At 55.2% G+C, this 20,073-nt stretch overlaps 3 protein-coding genes across 3 annotated transcripts in view; 2 read left to right on the forward strand and 1 right to left on the reverse strand.

The window, feature by feature from the left end:
- The first annotated feature begins 619 nt into the window (after positions 1-619).
- FNDC4 (fibronectin type III domain containing 4) lies at positions 620-9,914 on the forward strand. Its single transcript, XM_010001761.1, has 6 exons — positions 620-707; positions 4,610-4,725; positions 5,252-5,456; positions 6,344-6,433; positions 7,749-7,882; positions 9,879-9,914. The coding sequence occupies exons 1-6, from the start codon at positions 620-622 to the stop codon at positions 9,912-9,914; spliced, it is 669 nt and encodes a 222-aa protein (XP_010000063.1).
- Positions 9,915-11,201: 1,287 nt separating this feature from the next.
- Positions 11,202-18,410, reverse strand: LOC104392368 (low density lipoprotein receptor adapter protein 1-like). Its single transcript, XM_010001762.1, has 7 exons — positions 18,377-18,410; positions 17,883-18,025; positions 17,313-17,425; positions 16,298-16,412; positions 15,841-15,913; positions 11,429-11,554; positions 11,202-11,245 (listed from the first exon to the last, which is right to left on the reverse strand). Exons 1-7 carry the CDS (start codon positions 18,408-18,410, stop codon positions 11,202-11,204), a joined length of 648 nt encoding a protein of 215 aa, XP_010000064.1.
- Positions 18,411-18,978: 568 nt separating this feature from the next.
- The window catches only part of IFT172 (intraflagellar transport 172), a 33,931-nt gene continuing 32,836 nt past the window's right edge, over positions 18,979-20,073 (forward strand). Inside the window, exon 1 of the mRNA XM_010001763.1 lies at positions 18,979-19,007. Coding sequence (XP_010000065.1) covers positions 18,979-19,007 — 29 coding nt within the window. The remainder of the gene's footprint in view (positions 19,008-20,073) is intronic.

Here is a 20,073-nt window from a genome sequence, read left to right on the forward strand (position 1 = left end):
GGGATGCTCCGGTGCTGCCGGCTGGGCTGGGAGCTGGTCGCTGCCGGCTCCTGCTGCCTTCCTGCCCTGTGACCTCGGGGCTGGTGTTTGCAGAGACACCGAGGGCTGTCAGCACCCAGGTACCTCTGTCCTTTCTTCCCCTGACTTGTCTGAATGCCCCTGCGTGGGTGGCAGCTTCTGCTGCCTGTTTGCCCCTTGTCAGGTTACTGGTGTGTCTGGCACGGAATCGCAGGTAGCAGGCACGTCCTGATGTGCTCTGCCATGTTTGCAGCATCCTTGCAAAATATGTATTCTGGGGCCTTATGGATTCAGGAAGAAATGCAGTCAGGGTCGTTAAAAAGGGCGCACTTACCTTCCTTCTGCAGGGTAAGTTTGGCAAACATCTGGGTGCCCTTGAGCAGCAGTCCCAAGGGCATGGTCTGAGGGGCAGGTGAGTCCCCTCTCCGTTGTCACAGCAGAGTGGGGAGGATGCCAATGGGGCTGTGCCCCATCCCTGTGCAGAGCCACATCTGCCAACATCACTCATGAGGGACACCTGCCTGCCCCTCTCTCTAACCTACCAAGCCAGGTGGTGCAGCAGATCCTGCCCCGGGAACAGCCCTTGCTGCTGCCCGGCCACATGCAGGACCCGCACTTCCCTCTTCAGCAGGCCTGGAGGAAACCTGCTGCTGTACTGACAGGACAAAAGGTGCACCAGGCCTTAAGTGGTTGGTCTTTTTGTGGTGGTGCCCATTTCTTAATACAGCATTAATTAAAAGTGAAGCTGGACAACTTATAAATTATGCAGAATCATTAGCCATTAATGCATTGGGCAGGCCTTAACAATCTCATTCTTTTCCCAAAGAGCCCAGCAGGGTATTTGAGCATCTTGGCTCAGGAATGTTTTTAATAGTTGGCTTCAGAGAGTGCATTTTTTGGAGCCCTTGCACTCTCAGATCTTTACGGCATCGGCTCTGGCATGAGACTGCTCTGACCTCAGCTGCAGAACTGGCTGGAGAACGTTAGGTTTAATGTGAGGATCATACCTCAAGCTCGCTCTGGTGTGAGCTGTGCTTTGGAAGTCTTGTCATAATGACTCAATGAGGTCTCGTCTTGCATATCCTTGGGATTAAACATTGCCCTGTGTTTCTAGGGTGAACTCCTCTAGTTTTGACTTCTGAAACTTCCTGTTCTGTCTCTTCCTGCTAGGCATGCAAATCTCATGTACTCAGAAATGTCTTTTCTGCAGTTTGCTGAACTGCAAACTGACCAAGGGACACTAATTTTTCCAGTGAAGAACTGCAGCCTGGACATCTTCACTGCCACATAGGTTCAGGTCTGATTGCCTGGATCCCTCACAAAGTATGTTTGCAATGCCTGAGGTCTGAAGGACTGATTAGCTGTGCATTCCATGCCCTGCGTACTCTTGTCCTCCCCTCTCTCAGTCTGGGATGTTTGGGCATTGGCTCTGGGTGTTACAGCAGATCATGCTGGCTTTGAGTGTGCTGTCTCTGCTAGTGTGATACTAGGGTGGTATTCCCCTGGGATGCTCTCCTGCTGCCAGTGTGTGCATGTCCCAGGGCCTGTACAAGCTCTGGCTAAGTGCAGCTCAAGCACTACTGTCAGCTGTGTGGACCCAGCAGCACAGCTAGTGGATCTGTGCAATGCTCTTCTTCTCAGATCATACAGTGACTGAGCCCGAGGGCCACATCGCAGCGTTCCCAGCCCAAAAACCTTATCTGGGACAGGCTGGACTCCCTGCATATACCTGAAAAATTCTTGTGCAGAGCAAGGAGCCTGCTGCAATCTCCATCCACAACTTTAACGTCACAGAGATGTCAAATTCTGCCTTTAATTTCTCCATATACACTTAGAAGTTGGGAACTTAGGGCACGTTCAGACCTCTTCTCATTCTGTTAGATGTAAAAAGCTCCCAATTTATTACTGTAGATGTATCTTGTGAAGCACCACATCCTGTTCTTGTCCTGCGGCCAGCTGGCAGCGTCTGATCACATCCAGAGCACTAAGCTCATGAGTTCCAAAGAGGGAAGCATGTCAGTGCTACCTGCTAGGAATGGTTCATGGCTCAGGTTAACTCCTGAGCCATGCCCAAGAGTGATTTGAGCACACATTGGCTGGTCCAAACCAAAGCAGTTCCTGAGACCAGTCTCCACCACTGGATTCCTGAGCTGTTCTGACCTCATTATGTTTGCTAGCATAGTGGTAGGTAGCCTTGGGCAACTGTTCTTACACCTGAAGGCTGGCAGAAACGCTGCAGCCTCCCCCCACATGCACACTTTGAAATGCTTTTGCCTGAGACACAGCAAGGGGGTTATTTGCTGGCTTCCAGAGTGCTGTCTACAGCTCAGCTGTTAGTCGTGCAACTAGCTTGCACACTGGCCATGGCTGGAGCCAGTCCCATCCGTGGGGAGCTCAGCCCATGTGTGCACAGAATACATGTGCCCATCACAGACCAGGTCTGGGGACTGCAGCTCTATTCAGCCGATTTTGCCTTTTGGGAAACCCAGGTGTGCAGGTAACTTGGCTCAGAGTCTCCCTCTCACAGGTTAGAGTGATGAACCAGAGCTCACTGGCAAAACTCTTAAACGGATGCACTCTTCATGGGATAAAGGATATTCAAGTTCATCTTTTAATCCTTTCCAGTTTTCCAGCCTCCTGTTCTGGAAAAAAGGGCACAGAATCCTGTGATGTCCTTGTTCATGTTGTTTGCAATGACTCCATCTCCTGGTGATGTGGCAGGCTTCTGTTGGACATGCAGTCAGCCCCAGTGTCTCTCTGAGAATGTGTTTTCTGGACTCTGCGAGTGACCTTCCTGTCTGTCTCAGTCACTCATGGCAAACCACAAACCTGCGTTTCTCACAGTGAGGAATCACAGCCTTTTTCTGATTAATCTGTCATGGAGCTGGTTATATACAAATGTGAATTAATGCATTTAAATAGCTGACCTGCAGAAATGACCTTTGCTTGCTACTATAACTGTGGTTGTTGGTAGTGTTTACAGTTGTCTTCTTTTCATGTTCTCAGGTACCCTCCAGGGCTCTTTATCTGTCTATATAAATCATAGCATTGAGCTTGTGCTACACCAACAGCTTGTAGAAGGACATTGTCTTGTTTACAGAGAGAGAGGACATACGAACAGCAGCCTCAGTGTCTTTCTTCATGAGCTCCTGAGTCTAATTTCCAGACAAAATTTGGCTTTGTATGCAGGATGTGTACCTGTGTAGAATCCTGCCATGCTCTAAGTGCTGTGAAATCTCAAAACTGGTGATGGTGCAGACCCATGGGTCCTTTCTGAAGGATAGCAACGGCTGAGTGCTGCTGCCAGCCTGGCAGCTGATGGCATTGCACTGCTGGGAGAGTCAGCTCTGCCTCCCGCAGTGGGCTTTCCTCCACACTCTAGAGCAGGGAGCAATGCCAGGCAGAGAAGATGGCCAGATTGAGTTGCATAGTGTGTTTATTCCACAAGCTGCCCCATTTTTCTGTCACAGTTGATATATAAATACTGTGTCTGGGCTGCTTCCTACGCAGTTCTGGGTGGTGTGCCAGCATTCGTGATGTGCACATCCACGGGGCAGCACCAGAGCTTAGAGGAGCCTGATTTTACCATCACAATCTTGGTTGAAGAATTGCATTAATACAGGATTTGTTTGGACTTTCTGGACCCTGTAGAAGCACCAGACTTCCCTGCCAAGAATCTACTGTGCCCAGGCTGAGCAGGAGGAGCAGGTCATGCCAGGCAGCCCTGTTTCTGGTAGTGCTGGAGCTGAATGAAGTAAACTTTCCAACAGATGAAGATCTGAGCAGCAGTGAAGGTACTTCAGATCTGCAAGCAGCTGCCCTTGTGAGAAGCTGATGTGAATGTCATTCTCCTCTGTGACAGCAGGGTCTCTGCAGTGCTCTGAGACAGGCTGCAGGGACTTTTCTTGTGATGTTGAGCTGCAGGATCTGGTTAAATTGCCATGTGACAGTCTCTTAAACTCTGTAATTCTTTTTTGCTCAGGACAGGCCTTCATGCGTTTCCCATTTTGGTGTCTGCAAGATGGAAGGAGCCTACTGGGGGCCCTTTTGTGTGTTTAGCTGGGTGTGGGAGCATGGGCACGTGGGCAGCACTGCTAATCCCATTTATGTGGAACGTGTATCATGAGCAGTGGGCTCTGTCTGCCACTTCAAACAAGCCCTATAGAGCACATCCAGTCTGGTTCCTGCAAGCTTGTTCTCTTTCCGCACTGCAGGACACTGCCAAGGGCAAGGTGTGCAGTTAGCATGTTTCTCACCAACAGCCAAGCAGGGAGGAGTCCTGGCCAGCAAGCAAAGGCCACCAAAGCCAGTGGGTACCACAGACAGGGGTAGCTTCACAGGCAGGGAGCAGCTCTGTGCCTGCTAGCCCACCATGTGGTGCTGCCAGGGGGGCTCAGCCCTGTGCACCTGATGTCCCGCTCCTTTCCTGGGGACAGATTCACCAGAGAAGCTGCTCACTGTAGCCCTGGCCAATGTGCTGCTGTGGGTAGATGTTGGAGAGGCTCCCTGTGGTGGTGTGCAGGCTTGTTCTGAGACATCTTCTTTTGCTTCTTTCCTGTGCCTCGCCTCGGTCCGTCCCTGGCTTACCCAGACAGGCCACCATCCCCTGTCAACGTGACTGTGACACAGCTGAAGGCAAACTCTGCCACTGTCTCCTGGGACGTCCCAGAAGGAGATGTGGTCATCGGCTATGCCATCTTACAGCAGGTATCCAGGCTCTGCCCCCAGGGGGCTGGGACCCCTCTCCCTGATTACCAGCATGCTCCTATGGCAGCCTTCTCACCACAGTTTGGAGCTCCTCTGGCATCTGCCTAAGGACACCTCTGCTGTTGAGCAGCCCCTGCCGTGGTGCCCTGTCTGGGCCATCCCTCCTGGTGGGAGGCAGCAGACTGGGCTGTGCTGGGGGTAGCTGTCCCTCCAGTGGCTTCCCTGCAATTTCTCTGGATAAAGATGGTATTTCAGCTGTGACTTAATCCTTCTTTGCTTGCCTTGCTCCACCTCCCCAGATGATGGTGGCTCCTCCAGGGAGGCTCCTGGCTCTCTGGCCAGGGGATGCTTGCAGCATCCACACAGGGATGCTGCATAGCAAAGTGCTGGCCAGCCTGGCCCACCCCCAGGGGTGGCTGGTTGCCCGGGAAGGGAGGAGTGAAGGCAGTGTGCCCAGCACAGCCCTGCAGCCGGGGGCCTGTGCCTGGTGGAGCCTCCTGGGGATGACAGCTCTTCCCTCTGGCAGCGGCAGGACGGGCAGATGCAGCGCTTCATCCGGGAGGTGAACACCACGAACCGCGCCTGCGTGCTGTGGGACCTGGCGGAGGACGCAGACTATGTCATCCAGGTGCAGAGCATCGGCCTCTACGGGGAGAGCCAGGCCAGCAAGCGCGTCCACTTCCGCACCTTGAAGGAAACCGACCGCCTCCCTTCCAACAGCTCCAACCAAGGTGAGGCTGCTCCTTCCAGCTCACCCCGGGGGGTGCTGCTGATAGGGCCACACCTGAAGGTCTCCACAGCACACGAGCAGGGATCCAGCAGCCAGTGAGGAAGGTGCTGTCCTGAGCAGCAAGGCTGCCTGGGGCACACAGGGTCATAATGAGTAGCAGGGTTGTATAGGCTGCTGTTGTGGCCATGATAACGTCCCCAAGCCCTGGTTTACAGCCCTCCTATCCCACGTCTTGGCACCCTATTCAGCTGAACAGGCTGTGGCCAGGACGACTTGTGGCTTTTTTTTTTTGTTTTCATAGGAAGCAAATGCTGAAGGGGCTCTTAGATCTCCCAGCCCGCAAGCTACCGAAGGACAAATGACAGAGCCCCATGGTCTCCTTTCCTACTCATATCCGTGTTGTACCATCTTGTCTTGGTGTTGCCTACATGCTGGTCATGAATCCCAGAGGGATGATGCCCAGAGGGGGTCCTCTGGGCACAGGAGACTGTCTCCAGCACTAGCCCTAAGAGGGGAACTTGAGAACTGTATAACAGGGCAAGCAGATGGCTTACTTCTGTGTTCAACTCAGGGTTTTCCTAACCTGCCCTGGTCCCTACTACATAGGGAGTAACCTTAGTGATTACTCCCCTGCATTGTGCAGTCCCTACTTGCACCCAAACAAGCTGTTAGAATCCCTGGCTGCCTTTGGTGGCCAGGATGATTTATCTGACACAGGAAAGCCACAGGATGCATGTGTAGACATCATCCCACACCCATCCTTGATTGGGGGAGGTCGGCTTCTCTCCTCCAGAGCTCCTTTTCAGATCCTCATGTGTTTCTGGTCCTGCAGTAGGTTCTGATGGGAAGTATCTGCTGCCAGCCCTCCATGGGTTCTCTTCTCTGCAGGTGACATCACCATGGAAGGGCTGGACAAAGACAGGCAGCTGCAAACAGGCGAGATCATCATCATCGTCGCTGTGCTGCTCATGTGGGCAGGTAAGTGCCACAGGCAACGTTCTGGCAGACTGGGACAGAGGCAATTCAGGGCCCACAAAGAGGATGGGGCTCAGGAGAGCACAGAGGCATATTGTTATGGGTCTGGCATCCTTCCCTGTAAGTCCATTGAGTCTCTGTAGAGGCTCAAGACAGTGGGGTAAAGAGTAGCAACCACAGCCACTGCTCAGCAGTGGTGGCCTGGAGCAAGTGGGCTGGCTGGCCTGACTGCTGTGCTGGAAGAGCAGGAGGTGCTGTTGGACCTCAGCAATACAGAATTACATAGTTGGAGCATCCCAGCTGACATGAACTATCATGTCGCTTGACCCTTAGCTGGCTTGTCTGACATGGGAGAACATTGCTGCAGTGGCTGGTAGTGGCTGTGCCTCAGTCTGCTAGAACTGCAAGATGTGCAATTTGCTCCTGTACAGCACCTGGTTAATGCCAGGGCTTTAGCACACAGCAGGTTGCCCTGGGAGCAAGGAACCCTAGGAGATAACAGTCAGCTTCTGGGTGGTCACAGGCACCTGCTGGGAATGAGATGTCATTTGTCCCCTACTTCCAGTAAATATGGATTTTCTAGGGGCATCTTGCAGGAATCTCTCTTTGTCCTGGCCTTGAACACTTTCCTAGTGCACTGGAAAAAAATACCAGATGGCTGCTGGTATCTTACACCTCAGGCAGGTCCAAGTATCAAGAAGGCCAGCAGGGAGAAATCGGGTCTAGTCTGCGGGCAGCAGTAGTAACACTTAATAGTTTGAATAGGTCCAACATCTATAGTGGTTGCAGTTCAAAGCATTGCTCCAGAGTCCTGCATCCAGGGTCCCCAGGTGTGGGATTTGTTAGGTATGGGATGAGTGCAGTGAAACCATGACAGTGTGACTGACCTGACAGTCAGCAAGGCAGGACAAAGCCAAGGGCTGGCTTTTGTGAGTCTCACAAGCACTGGACCAGTGGCTTTAGTGCCTTGCTGGCATTATCCAGCGACCCACTCACTGCTCACTGACCTCCAGGGCTGTCCCTGTCCACATGCCTCAACATCTGCCTTTGGCCTCAGAGCCCTGAGCCATAGGCGCCTCACACCTCACATGTGCCCTGGTCGGTTTAGCCATGTCTGTGCCTTGTCTGCCCAGCAAGCTTGGCCTGTCCAGACATGCAGAGGTGCCTGGGGTGCTCCAGGCTAACGCAGGTTGGACGTGTATGTGACCAGCACCCCGGGGTGCCCAGGGCCTTACTGCTCTCCAGCTGGGATGCTGCAGAGAGGGGAGAGAAGGGGCAGCCAGGGTGGGAGAGTCCTTCATCCCCTGTGTTTTGGCAGCGGTGATAGCCCTCTTCTGCAGACAGTATGACATCATCAAGGACAATGACTCCAACAACAACAAGGAGAAGACGAAGCCGTCCTCGGAGCACAGCACGCCAGAGCGGCCGAGCGGGGGGCTGCTGCGGAGCAAGGTGAGTGGGAGAGCTGCAGGAGGGAAGGCACATGGCATCTGCTCTGGCTTATTGCCTGGACAGGTTCTGGCTCTCTCCAAAAATAGAAACAGCTCATGTTCTCACCCTAAAAACTGAGGGGTTTTAGGGTGCAGTGAGCCCTGGTCTCCTCAGGCACTGTGTGTGCCTCATGGGTGATTGCAGGAGAAGCAATAGAAGAGATAGCAGGATCCTGTCACCTGGGATGGCTCCCATGTTGCAGGGTGGTACTTGTCCTCTTGCTGTGATAGCCCTGTCACCATGCCCCTCCAAGGCTGCACCTCTTCTGCATCCCAGTTCGGGCAGGAGCCAGACAAGCTGGGCAGCTGTTCTTACGGCTCCCGCACTAGGCTGTCACTGCTCACCTTCTGCCTGCACTGTGGTCTGCTCCAGGCCCTCGCCACACAAGTTGTTTTCATGGGAAAGATCCCAGAGCTTCTTCCCCACCTAAATGGAAGTACTGTGCCAGGCTATGGATGTGAGGGAGCAGAATTTTCATCTGGCTGTTCCCACAGCACCTGACACTTTTCCCTTTGTTACTTGACAGGGACAATGATTTATAACCCTACTGGACATACTCTAATAAGACCTGGCATTAGATTTTCCCTTGTGTCTCATCTGCTGTCTCTATTGATGGTGGGGATGCTACTCACTGTGTTGGCTCAGTGCTCCTTTGCTTCCACATCTTGGTTTCCAGCCGATGTCAGGAGCAGAAACTTCCTATTTGGGCTTCAAGACTCCAATTCTCCCCCTCCAGATTTTCCAGCTTCATGATTATGCCTTGCCAAAAAGATCCCTCTCAAAAAGATCCTTGCTCCAAACTGACCTTGTTCATATAGGGCTGCAAAGGCATGTGCAAAAGCCTATTACTGCTTTTGCAAAGTTCACCTGAACAAGGCTGATGCATCTCAGTTTGTCTTTTTTAATTCTCTGTATTCCTGGCACCCTTGCAGGTGACAACACTGCAAGGTTTTTCTTGTAGTCCTTAATTACAAAGCTGGGAACAAGGTATAGGGGGGAAAAAAAACCCTCTGCATTTGCTTCTCCTCTTTGCTCCAGGGCCAAGCTGCTGTAAAGTAGTTGACAAAGGTGCAGCTTTTGATCTGAGCCATTAGAAAGTGTGGTCATGGGGACACTTATTTCCTGCACCCAGCTTCAGCGTACAAGGGGTGAGCTACAAAACCTGTGCAGAAACCAGGACCCCTTTCCACCCTTTCCTTTGAACTCTCATATCTGCTGTGCTCTTCAAAGAGCACATTCCTTTTAGTTTAAAGGAAGTTGCCTTGGTCGTGCTTGCAACAGTTTTTAGGAAAATCCACCTTGCCAACTGCAGCCTTTAGTTCCCCTGGCACATGCCAGAGCTGTTGTGAGAGGCATGGCAGTGAGACATATCTGCCTCTCAGCAGTCCTCATCTGCCACTCCATGCCTGTCATCCCATGCTTTGTGGATTCTCTGCACCATGGTAGACATCCTCCTACCCTCATCGCTTACCTTTTCTGCTCTGACCTCCTGTCCAAGGGCATCAGGTGTAGTGTGGCTACCACTAGGGACCAAGATAGAAGTCACCAGACATCTGCAGGCCCCGGAGGCTGAAGAGTGTGGGGCAGGGAGGCTGGTTCATCCAGGAGTCCTGGGGCACAGCAGTGGGCAGAAAGCCGCCTTGAAGGGGCAAGAGTGTGGCTGAGGGGACTCACCTGGAGGCAGGCACCACGAGATGCAGATGAGCTGCCTGGGAGCCAGGAGAGCACATCAGTGCCAAAGGCCGAGGTGCCAGGGTTAGCTCCCTTGGTCTGCTAAAGCCAAGTCTGTGCTGCCCACATCCAGCTCGGGGCAGGGGGCTCAGCTGTGGCCAGCAGCCTTTGTCCAGGGCAGGCTGCCAGTTGCAGAGCCTGCTGTGGGAGGTGGGGGCTGTGCCCTGGGGTTTGCATCCCAGGGCCTTAGCAGAGCAGGGCTTTAAAGTGGTTTTTTCTCTCATAGAAGAAGTCTCCCTCGGTCAATATAATCGAGGTGTAAGTGCAGCACCAGCTCTCTGTCTGGGGTCCTGGGCATCCCACCGGAGCCAAAGCAGGCCTTGGAAGAGGAGGCAGCATCAGGCGCCCTGCCTGGAACTCTGCATGTGAAGACCCACGTTATCAGAACTGACGCTTTCCCGAGGGCGCCAGCCCAGGGACGTGCACGGCGCCGGCTCCCAGCCCTGCATGCAGCGCGGGTCCTGCCCGCACCACCGGCCTCGCTCCCCTGCCACCTGCAGTGTGGGGCTGGGCTGGGGCAGCACTGCCCGCCTGCCTCGCCCTGCCCGCCGCGTCTGGGCTACGAGCACAGCTGGAGAGTGGATCCCTGCTGGAGAACGGGGCTCTGCTGCACCCCACCATGGCCATGCAGCAGCTTCAGGGCCTTTCCCTGCTGCTGGGGACAAAGACACGAACGAGCACAAGGAGCTGGTGCTGCCACAGTGCCTGGCTGCCTTGCAGAGCATGTGGCCAGGGCAGGAATTGCTGGCAGGAGTGGTTCTGTGGGATGAGGTGAGCCCCCCAGAGCTGTGGGAGCAGTGCCAGGGCACGGCTACGGCTTCAACTTTCCCCTATCAGGAATCCGTCTGGACACATTCACACTGTTTTGGGGGAAGCTGCTGCAGACCCTGTGAGCAATGTGGTGGTGCCTTGTGCTGCCTGGAGGAGATGATGCAATGAGGCCCTGCACGGTCTCAGCAGGCTGGGCAGGATGTGTGCTGCAGAGCCTGTCACCATTCTGGGGACAACCCTAGCTTCAACAGCACCACAGCCTGCTCCTGGCCCTTTCTGTCTTCCAAGTTACAGTCACAGCTGATGCTCCTGCTCCTGGAGCTGATCCCATGCAGCAGGTTGGCTGATGTGAGATGGAGCTGTGGGAAAGGGCTGACCCTGAATGCCCTGAGCTGGTGAACCTCTGGCTCGCTGTTATCTGCCCAGTCTGCTTGCTTATGTGAGGACAACAGGAACCATCAACCACCCTGGGGCTGATTAATAGGTGGTGTCAGATCAGTGCTTGCTTGCTCCCCAGAGCCTGCAGGCAGAAGTCTGTGCCTGGGTGTCTGCACTGCTTTGTGTCCAAGGCAGGGCAGGCCCAGGCATGCCTCCTTGCCAGCGGTGGGAGGGAAAGGGTGATGCCAGGAGGCTGGCAGCTGGTGGCCCTGGCTGCTGCTCTCCCTCTGTGCTCTGCTCTGTGGCCTGTCACTGAGCTGGAGTGCTGGCTCTGCAGCCCTGGACTCAGGCATCACAGGATCCAGCGTCTTCCAGGAATAAACCTCCCAGTCAAGCACTTTCAGGACTCTTCCTTCCAGATGCTGCTCAGCTCCTGCTGCAGAACTGGGCAGGGAGGGGACGGGATAAGCGACTCCCTGTGGCAGGGTCTTTTCAATAAAAGCATCCTGGCTCAAACACATCCTTGTTCATGCAGAGCTGCAGGTCTGTATGTGTTTGCGTGTACGTGTAACAGCGCTTCCTGAACCTGTGTGTATGGCCTGTAGAAGGAGAACTGCTCTTGCCTACTGTGCAAGAGCTGCGGGTCCTCTAAGGCCATCTTGCACTCGGGGGAGTGCTGGTGCTGCATGCTGGGCAAGTTGCAGTTGCAGACTGTGCCATTGAGGGTGGCTTTCTCTGCACAAACAAACCAGACTGCAGAGAGCAAAAGAGAGTCTGGTAGCAGGGCCAGGAAGGAGGATGAGGTCAGATCCCACCAGGGGCTGTACTGCTCCCTGTTCGGGTAAGGAGAGGTGTACCTGAGGAGCAGAAGTACAGTGGTGGGGTCTGAGTGCTGCTGTGCTGTAACTTCAGCTGCTGGAAGCATAGCCATAGCTCCAGGGAGACAAACCACCTTGTTTTGTCAGCTAGCTTGGCTTTTAGAGTGGTCAGGGAAACACAAGTTTTTAAAAAAGCTATGGCACCCTGGAAAATGTTTAGCAATGCTGTCCTGGAGGATCAGAGCAAACATGTGCCTACTGTCAAAGTTCTTTAACTGACCAGAGGCACAGCTTGTCTATGTCTCCAGACCTCAGCCAGGCATGCAGCAGGGAAAAGGCACACCAGAGCAGAGCAGGCACACAGGACTTCGGTCCTTCCTGGCCTCAGTCAGCTGTTGGTGCAGATGATATTTACAGGTGCTCAAGGAACACCAGTCCAGCATGGCCTGGACCAGCCCCCTCCAGATAACAAGGGCCCCAGCAGTCCTTGGCACAGGGGGAGAGCAGCTCCCTCAGAGCCAGCAGCAGGGGAAAGATGTGGGAGTTCCAGGGCAGCTGCTGGGGGTTGAGGACTAGGTGACCTTTAAAGGTCCCTTCCCACCCAATCCATTCTATGATTCTACAATTCCATGAGCTTGGGACAAAGCCAAGGCCCTCATGGTAGGCAGGGAAGTATCATGGCAGGCAGCACAGCAGTCACAGTACCTGCACCTGTGGGCATGGACCCCCATCCAGCAATCAAAACCAAGTAACAGTAAAAAACTCAGTTTATTTCCTTACAAAGGTAGGGCTTTCTTTAAAAAACAGCACATTTCAGTCATGAGAGGGTGTGGGGGCTGCACTGCAGGAGTGAGGCCTTCCTCACTCCTCCAGGCTCAGAGCTATCGCTCCCTGAGGGTCACGCATGCCGAGCAAGTCCTCCACCATCTCCAGGAGGCAGCTCAGCCTCGGCTGGTCCCCAGCCACCAGCACGAGGAGCAAGGTGGGAGAAACAAGCGAGGTCAGACTGGGTGCAGTCCTGGGCACACTGGCTACTTCTGCAGGCTCAGAGCACCAGGATGGCTCTGGGGTGGCTCCGAGGGCGCGGGCAGAGCAAGGAGCAGGGTCCCCTCGAGCAGGAAGCGGCTGCGGCTTTGGGGGGGGGCTGCGCGCGGGGGGGGGGGAGAAAAAAAGCACCAGGATGGCTCTGGGTTGGCTCCGAGGGCGCGGGCAGAGCAAGGAGCAGGGTCCCCGCGAGCAGGAAGCGGCTGCGGCTTGAGGCGGTTCATGCAGGCGGAGAGCAGGGCAAGGAGCGGGTGTCGCAGCCTGTGCACTGCATGGCAACAGTGCCAGCAGAGCCCCTGCCAGGTGGGCAGTGAGAGGGCAGGGGCAGGCATTGTCTGGCCCGAGTGCAGGCACAGGGTGAACCCTGAGTGGCTGGTCCATGGCTGTGGAGATTCGGCTTAGCCCAGGGCAGTCTTGGAGCCAGGAGCTCTGGGGCCAGCTGTGGGGAGGTCTCCAGCAGCCTGTGCACTGCATGGCAACAGTGCCAGCAGAGCCCCTGCCAGGTGGGCAGTGAGAGGGCAGGGGCAGGCATTGTCTGGCCCGAGTGCAGGCACAGGGTGAACCCTGAGTGGCTGGTCCATGGCTGTGGAGATTCGGCTTAGCCCAGGGCAGTCTTGGAGCCAGGAGCTCTGGGGCCAGCTGTGGGGAGGTCTCCAACCCCTCTCAGCCCCTTCCAGCTGTCTGGGGGCTGCCCCAGGCGGTAGCACAGGAGCTGGGCAGTAGCAGAGCTCGCTCTGGGCACAAGATGTGCTGACTCTGAAAAGCAAGAGGTAGCAAGACCCAGTCCATAAGGCATGTGGTTGGGAACCCAGCGCAGCCTGGGAGGGGAAGCAGACCTTCCTAGGCCAGCCATTAGCCCCCCTCCTCCTGCAGAGAACATGTAGCACTAAAGGAAGGAACCTACCTGCTGGGCTGTGGGCTCCCCTCCCCAGCTCCTCCATGCTGCTTTGTAAGAGAAGAGAGCACCCATCACACCCCACACAAGGCTCAAACCACACAGTGTGCTCAGGATGCTGAGAGCACAGGCACAGCACATGGCACAGCAATTCCAGGCACTCGGAGTGCAGGTGGCCCCAGTCTGCTTGCTACCAAACCCTCTCCCCAGGCCAGCCTGTCTTGAGGCTGCAAAGCTACTTCTCCTTCCCATCAGGAGTCCCCGCATACAAAGAGCTGCCATTTCACAGGGTCACACACACAGCTCCAGTCTGTGCAAGCACTGGTTCCTGGCTGGCTCCAGTTCAGACCATGCTCAGCCCTGTGGCACTGTCCCCAGCCAGGTACCAACTACCAGGCACATGGAGAACAGCCACAATGGAGCAGTCCTCTCACACCCACCACCAGAGGCACTTTTCTACAGATTACTCCACTGCCACACTGGTACCATCAGCTCCTCCCAAGCACAGCACAGACACCCACAAGCTCAGCTCCAGGCCCTAGTCCACACAGAAGTCATCCTGACCAGGCCTCCACCCTGGCTCATACCCCAGGGATATCAGTGGAAGGAGTAGGCCAGCCCTGGGTCCCACCTAGGAAGCATGTCTGGATAGGCTGGCCTCTGCAAAGAGTGGCAGAAACAGAACAAGGAACATCTCTGGGTACATCCCGAGGGCCAGCATCTGTACCCCCTACTCCTTTGCAAAAGTTGAACTTCAAAATCTGCCCTTCCCCAGCTCAGCTCCTTGCTCACTTGACCCCTCAACTGACAGAGGCAGAGAAAGCAGCAGGATGCTCCCCCTTGCTCCTATGCAGATCTCCTCCATGCTCCCACCATGCCCATAGCCCCAGCAGCTCCCCTTCCATGGGGCATAGAGAAGGAAACATGACAGGGCTCACCAGAGAGACCCCTAAACACAAGCAGCAGCTCACCACCTACCCAGACAAGGTTTCTCCAATGTTATCATCTTCCTCCTCCTCTTCCTCCTCCTGGCAAAGAAACAAAACAAACCCACCATGACACCTTGCTACCTGGTCAGGTCTCTGCCCGGAGCAAGGCTGGGCTGCCCAGAGCCTGTTCTGGAGCAGCAGGGCAGTCTCCAGCTCCTTCACAAGACACAGTCACCCATCAGGCATGGCACAGATGGAGCATGCCTACAGGCTGCAGGGGAAAGATGGCACCTGCAGTGCTGAGCTGCTGAAATCCTCAGGGCTCAAGCAAACAGTCACGCAAGGGAGGAGGCAGATCACTGCTCTTCTCACATCCACCCCAGCCAGCAGAGCACCAAACACGGGCTGTGAGCAGGGAACAAGCTGAGACAGCTGCAGCACGCAGCGTGCCTTTGCCCAGAGGCAAGAGTGGGGTCAGCACACCTTGCAGCTGGAGGCCAGGCAGAGAGCAGCCCAGAGCCAGCTGTACCCAGGTGTGACCCCCAGCACTGCCAGGCTGGGCCAGTACTGAGAATGTGAGAACCAAGGACCAAGTGTCCAGAGGCTCCTGGGCAGGAACACAGTGAGACTGGCAACACTGGGTCTGGACATGCAGCAGTTGTAGTGCAGATGGGCAGGGCTGAGCCTTAGCCCAGGCTGGCAAGATGGGTCCTGAAAGGCCAGGAGGAGGGAGCTGCATAAGGGTGACCCTTCTCCTGCCCTGCTGTGGGACAGCCCTGGGCATGGGCCAGACTTGCACATACTGTACCCCAAACTGGTGTCTGAAGGGAGGGCTTCCCGGGGGGGCTGGCTCACTTGGTCTGCCGGGCTCACTGCTCTCCAAGACACATGAAGGGTGAAGGGGCTGTTCCTGCCTAGAGCCTGGGACAGGGCAAAAGCAGCAGTTAGTGCCTGCAACCTGGAGAAGGTCCAGCAGTGGATGGACAGGCAGGACTGTGGACAAAGGACAGCGACCCTGCTGTGCTTAGGGGTGGGTGCACACAAGGGTGGGAGATCACTGCTCTGGGCAGGTACCACAGGGCCTGGAGCTGTATTACAGCTCAGCAATGCAGAAGAGTTCAGCAGCAATAGCAGGGACTCCCCCACCTCCCATCCCAAACAGAGATGGGGCAGGCCCCCCAGCTGGGCAGTAGCAGAGAACACAACAGCAGGGACAATGTTCTCCCTGTTTGGTGTGTTGCACCAGCCAGGCAGCAAGCCACCTCTCCTGCACACAGCCCAAGACAGAGTCCCACACTGCAGACCCTGATCCCAGGGCTAGGCAGAGGAACATGTCTGAGAAATTCCTCCTACCTGCATGTGCTGCTTCCCAGAGATCCAGTGCCATCTGGAAGGCCTGGGCCACGGTCAGAGTCACAGCCTGGGCCTGTGTACAAGAAATAAGGGGAATGTCTCCTTCCATCTGGACCCTGAAGCCAGAACAATCCCATTGCCATATGGTCTGGGGGCCCCTATCCTCCTTCACTGCCTCTCCCTGCAGAGCACACACTGGGAAGGACGGGGGCTCAGTGCTTGTCTGTCTGCCCACACAGGCCAGCCACCCCTAAGAGGAGATCCCAGAGGAGCTGGGACAGTGGAATCTCCTCTTGCTCAGCACCTGCCTCTGCAGTGTGTGAGCATACACGTGCTCCCTGGCTCCATTTCCAGCTGAGGTCCAGAGGAGAGGGCCTTCTCTCTCTGAAGGGGGAGAAGGAAGGCCCTTGCTCCTACCCTTACCTGATGGAGCCAAGAGCAGAAGGGAAGTGCTTACAATCTTTTTCTTGGGTGAGAGGAAGGCATGACACTCCAGTGCCCCACTCTGCTGGCTCTGGGCAACATAAGCGAAGACTTTGTTCTGCAGCTTGTCTGTTGTGCAGTAGGAGATCCTGCAGGTAGAGAGGAGATGCTCAGGGCAGTAAGGGACCCCAGCACAGATCTTTCTCAGGCTTTCATCTACCCCACATGATCTGGTGGCCCAACCCCACAGCAAGGGCCAGAGGCACCTACAGCTGGTAAGAGATTACTGTATCCACAGGCATTCCCTCCTGCATTGCCCTAGTGTGCTCCTCAGCCATCTGCTGCCCATTTCAACCCAATGTAGGAACCCAAACACTAGACAAAAGGAGCACAGAAGGGTGGGTGGTTGCCTCTGAGGACACAAGTGAAGGCCAGGCAGCAAGATGGTCTGCCTTGGCACATCAGCTCTGGTGCTAAGACTCAAATTTTGCACCAAGGAGATGTCTTGTCTCTCCTTCCCATCTAGCCACCAGCCTGCAGTCATGCTCCCCTCACACCTAGCACCCACAAACACCTAACCCAGCCAAAGCACAGCTCGCAGCAGTAAAAACACCCCACATCAGCTCTCACAGCAACTGCCTTCAGCCAGCCTGAGTAACCTGCAGTCCTTGGCACCCTCATCCCAGTGCAGCTAGGTTGGTCCTGTGGGTCTTATGTCAGTGGAAAAAGGCAGACATGCAGTCCTGCCCCAACTGTGGGGCTTTCCAACCATCAGCCTCACCATCCTGTTTGAATGCCAGCAGAGACAACCAGGGCCCAGGGAAAAGACAGATGGACTGACCCAGAACTCACAAACACTCAGGTCCCACTCTGCATTCAGCCTCAGGCAGCACTGCAGGGCACAGCAGGGAGCGGGCACTGACCTCAGGGAGCCAAAGAAAGACCTAAGCTGGAAGGTACCACTGACAGAAGGCCCAGTCCTCCCTGGCTTCTCAAGACCCCATCAACCTCCAGCTGGCTCCTGGGGACTACCGAGCCGCCATGCCCACCTGTAAATGGAGATGTTCTCAACCATCTCCTTTGTGTCCGCATCCTGCAGCGAGATTCCCCTCGGAGACACTGTCAGAATCACTTTCTGGAATTTGCGAGCTCCTACCCGTGCCTGGCAGTGGGAAGACCAGACACCTCTGCAAATCTGGCATGGATCTTCATCCTGCCTTCCTGGCAGGAACTCCCCCAGACTCTGTACAGAGTGCCACCCACTTGGGCCCTTGCTGCAAAGGACCCTTATGTGGGGATGGAAAAGCAGAGCCTGGAGATCAGGTGCACTTTCCACAGAACACCCCTGGAATCTGCTCACCTGACTGCCACCCTCCTCTCCCTGCTGTGACAGGCACAGCTCTGCTCCTAGTCGTGGTGCAGGAGCAGGCAGTGGTCCTGCAGGAAGGCAGCTTCCCCCACAGCATACAGGCCGTGGGACCTGCCAGCCCCTTGCATGCCACCCTCCTTTTGTGAACAGCACAGTCCCTGGCTGGGTGCAGGGCTGGGACATGGACACTTCCAGAGGCCTGGGCTCCCTCTCCACCCTAGCAGCGCAGAGCCCCAGGGCCAGCTCTCACCGTGGCCACAATCCTGCGGATGGCAGCAGCCGCCATGTCTTCTCCTTTGGGCTTCTCTACCAGTGTCATCCCTAGATACTTGAGTGTGAAGCACATCCCCTCAAGCAGCGGCTCCTGCATATCAGCCCAGCTCTCAGGAAGCTCTGCAAAGACAAAACCCCGTGGCAGCAAAACCCACGTGCTGCTCCCCCAGCAGAGCCACCCCACCTTGCTGCAGCCTCACTGCTCCCAGCAGCAGCGCTGCTACCTGCACACAGCAGGGCAGTCTCCTGGCTCTGTGACATTCTCAGAACAGGAACAGAACGAGAGGACAGTTCACTCTCGAAGCTTTTAGTCCTTCATCCCTGGAGCTACAGGCACTGTCAGCACAGACTGTAAGCTCCTGCAGAGATCCGCAGCTCCTCAGATGCTGCAGTGTTCAGTGCTATCTGCCTTGTGTTTCCAGTTTTCATCTGTTTCCCTAATGTGCTCTGTACTGCATTCATCTCACCCACCGAAGCCGCTGCCACTCCTCAGGAACAGCAGCATTTGCTCTCACACTCAGTCAGATCAGAACCAGCAAGCTGTCCCAGTATAGCCAAAGCTAAACCCTCTGGTAGCTGTCATTTGCAGCAGCAGGCTGCCAGGGAAGGGGAAGCTTGTCCGGCACTCACAATCCAAGCTGGAGTGACTGGGAAGCAACTGCACCACAAAGATTCTGGGTTAAGGAAGAGATCAGACTGGCATTTCAGGGATGCAAACTAGCTGCCAGGAAAACACACTGTATGGATGAGCTCCAGCGGACAGAGGGAGGAGAAACATTGGTTGGATTCAATGATCTTAAGGGTCTTTTCCAATCTAAATGATTCTATGAGAGCTCCCACATGCATTACTTTGCAGGTCACAGAATTAAAGGGGCACTGGCTTCTGTTTCCTGTGCCCTCTCTTTTCAAACCCCATTGCTGCAGTCAAGAAAAAGAAAAGAAAAAAAATCCAAACAAAAAATGGGCAGAGTTCCTGCTCACTCAAGGAAGATTCCATACGGACAGTTCTCAGCATGTCCAGCTTCCTTCAGAAACCAGTGTGTCTCATCAGCTTGTTCTGTCACACAGCAAACATGCTGGCAGAAGGAGCCTTTGCTCTACAGTCAGTCCCAACACCAGTGCCACTGGCAGAGAACACAAAACAAGCAATGTAAAATTCAAGGAGAACTGAAGCAGGTGTCAGCACACAGTTGCTTTCCTCAAATATCAGGAAAAGGTTTTTCACCCAGAGGGTGGTCAAGCAGTGGAACAGACTCCCCAGGGAAGTGGTCACAGCACCAAGCCTGCCTGAGTTCAAGTGCCCTACACAGGGACAGGAGTTGGACTCCATGACCCTGATGGGTCCCTTCTAACTCAGCATATTCTATGATTCTATGAAATCCCAAAGGTCACAAGGATGGTAACAGGAGATATGCAGAAAGGTTAAGACATGGGGAGTCACAGTCTCTCTCTTCTCAGGGATTCATCCAACAGAGGAGGGAAGGAACAAGAACTCAGAGTGACATCCTCTGCTGCAAAAACACACGGTTGTACACTTCCCTGGGAATTGCCTAGGTATCTACTGGTCACACTAAGCTATTACTTTTTAGGGTTATTTTTCACCTCTTCCCTGGGATTAGCTCCCTGAACATTACTGGCACACTTGCAGATACCTGGAATAACCTGAAACCACAGGGAAATTCGGGAGACCTTACTTGCACAGCATATCCTTGCACAAACCACAGCTGCCAGGGAACTCAGCGGGTACAGTGCAGGGTACAGCTCCCCAGGGTACAGCACCTTCTCCCTCCGAACTGTGTGCACAGCCCAGATGTGCAGGGGCTGCCACAGTGAGCTCTGCTGCCCCAATGAAGCCTTTGGGCAGCTGTGACTGAGAGACCCCCAGCATAGCCCTGGTGCTGAGCCCGGGGGTCACCCCAGGAGCTGGCTGTGCCACGGACAGCATGGCAGCCAGCCCGCACTGAGGCCTGACACGCTTGCTGCATGCGTGTCCAGAGAACCAGGCACAGAAGGGGGAACAGTGCCTGACAACCCCTGGCACCACCGCCCCAGGCCCGTCGCCCACCCGCATGGGCGGGCTCCATTCAAAAGCAGGTCAAGAGGCCGGCACCCAGGGGACCGAGGGACCCAGCCCAGCAGCCCAAAGCGCTGCTGGCTGCCCCAGCCTG

This window comes from Chaetura pelagica, unplaced genomic scaffold (assembly GCF_000747805.2).
Source record: "Chaetura pelagica isolate M959 unplaced genomic scaffold, ChaPel_1.0 scaffold307, whole genome shotgun sequence".
Classification (NCBI taxonomy): Eukaryota; Metazoa; Chordata; class Aves; order Apodiformes; family Apodidae; genus Chaetura; species Chaetura pelagica.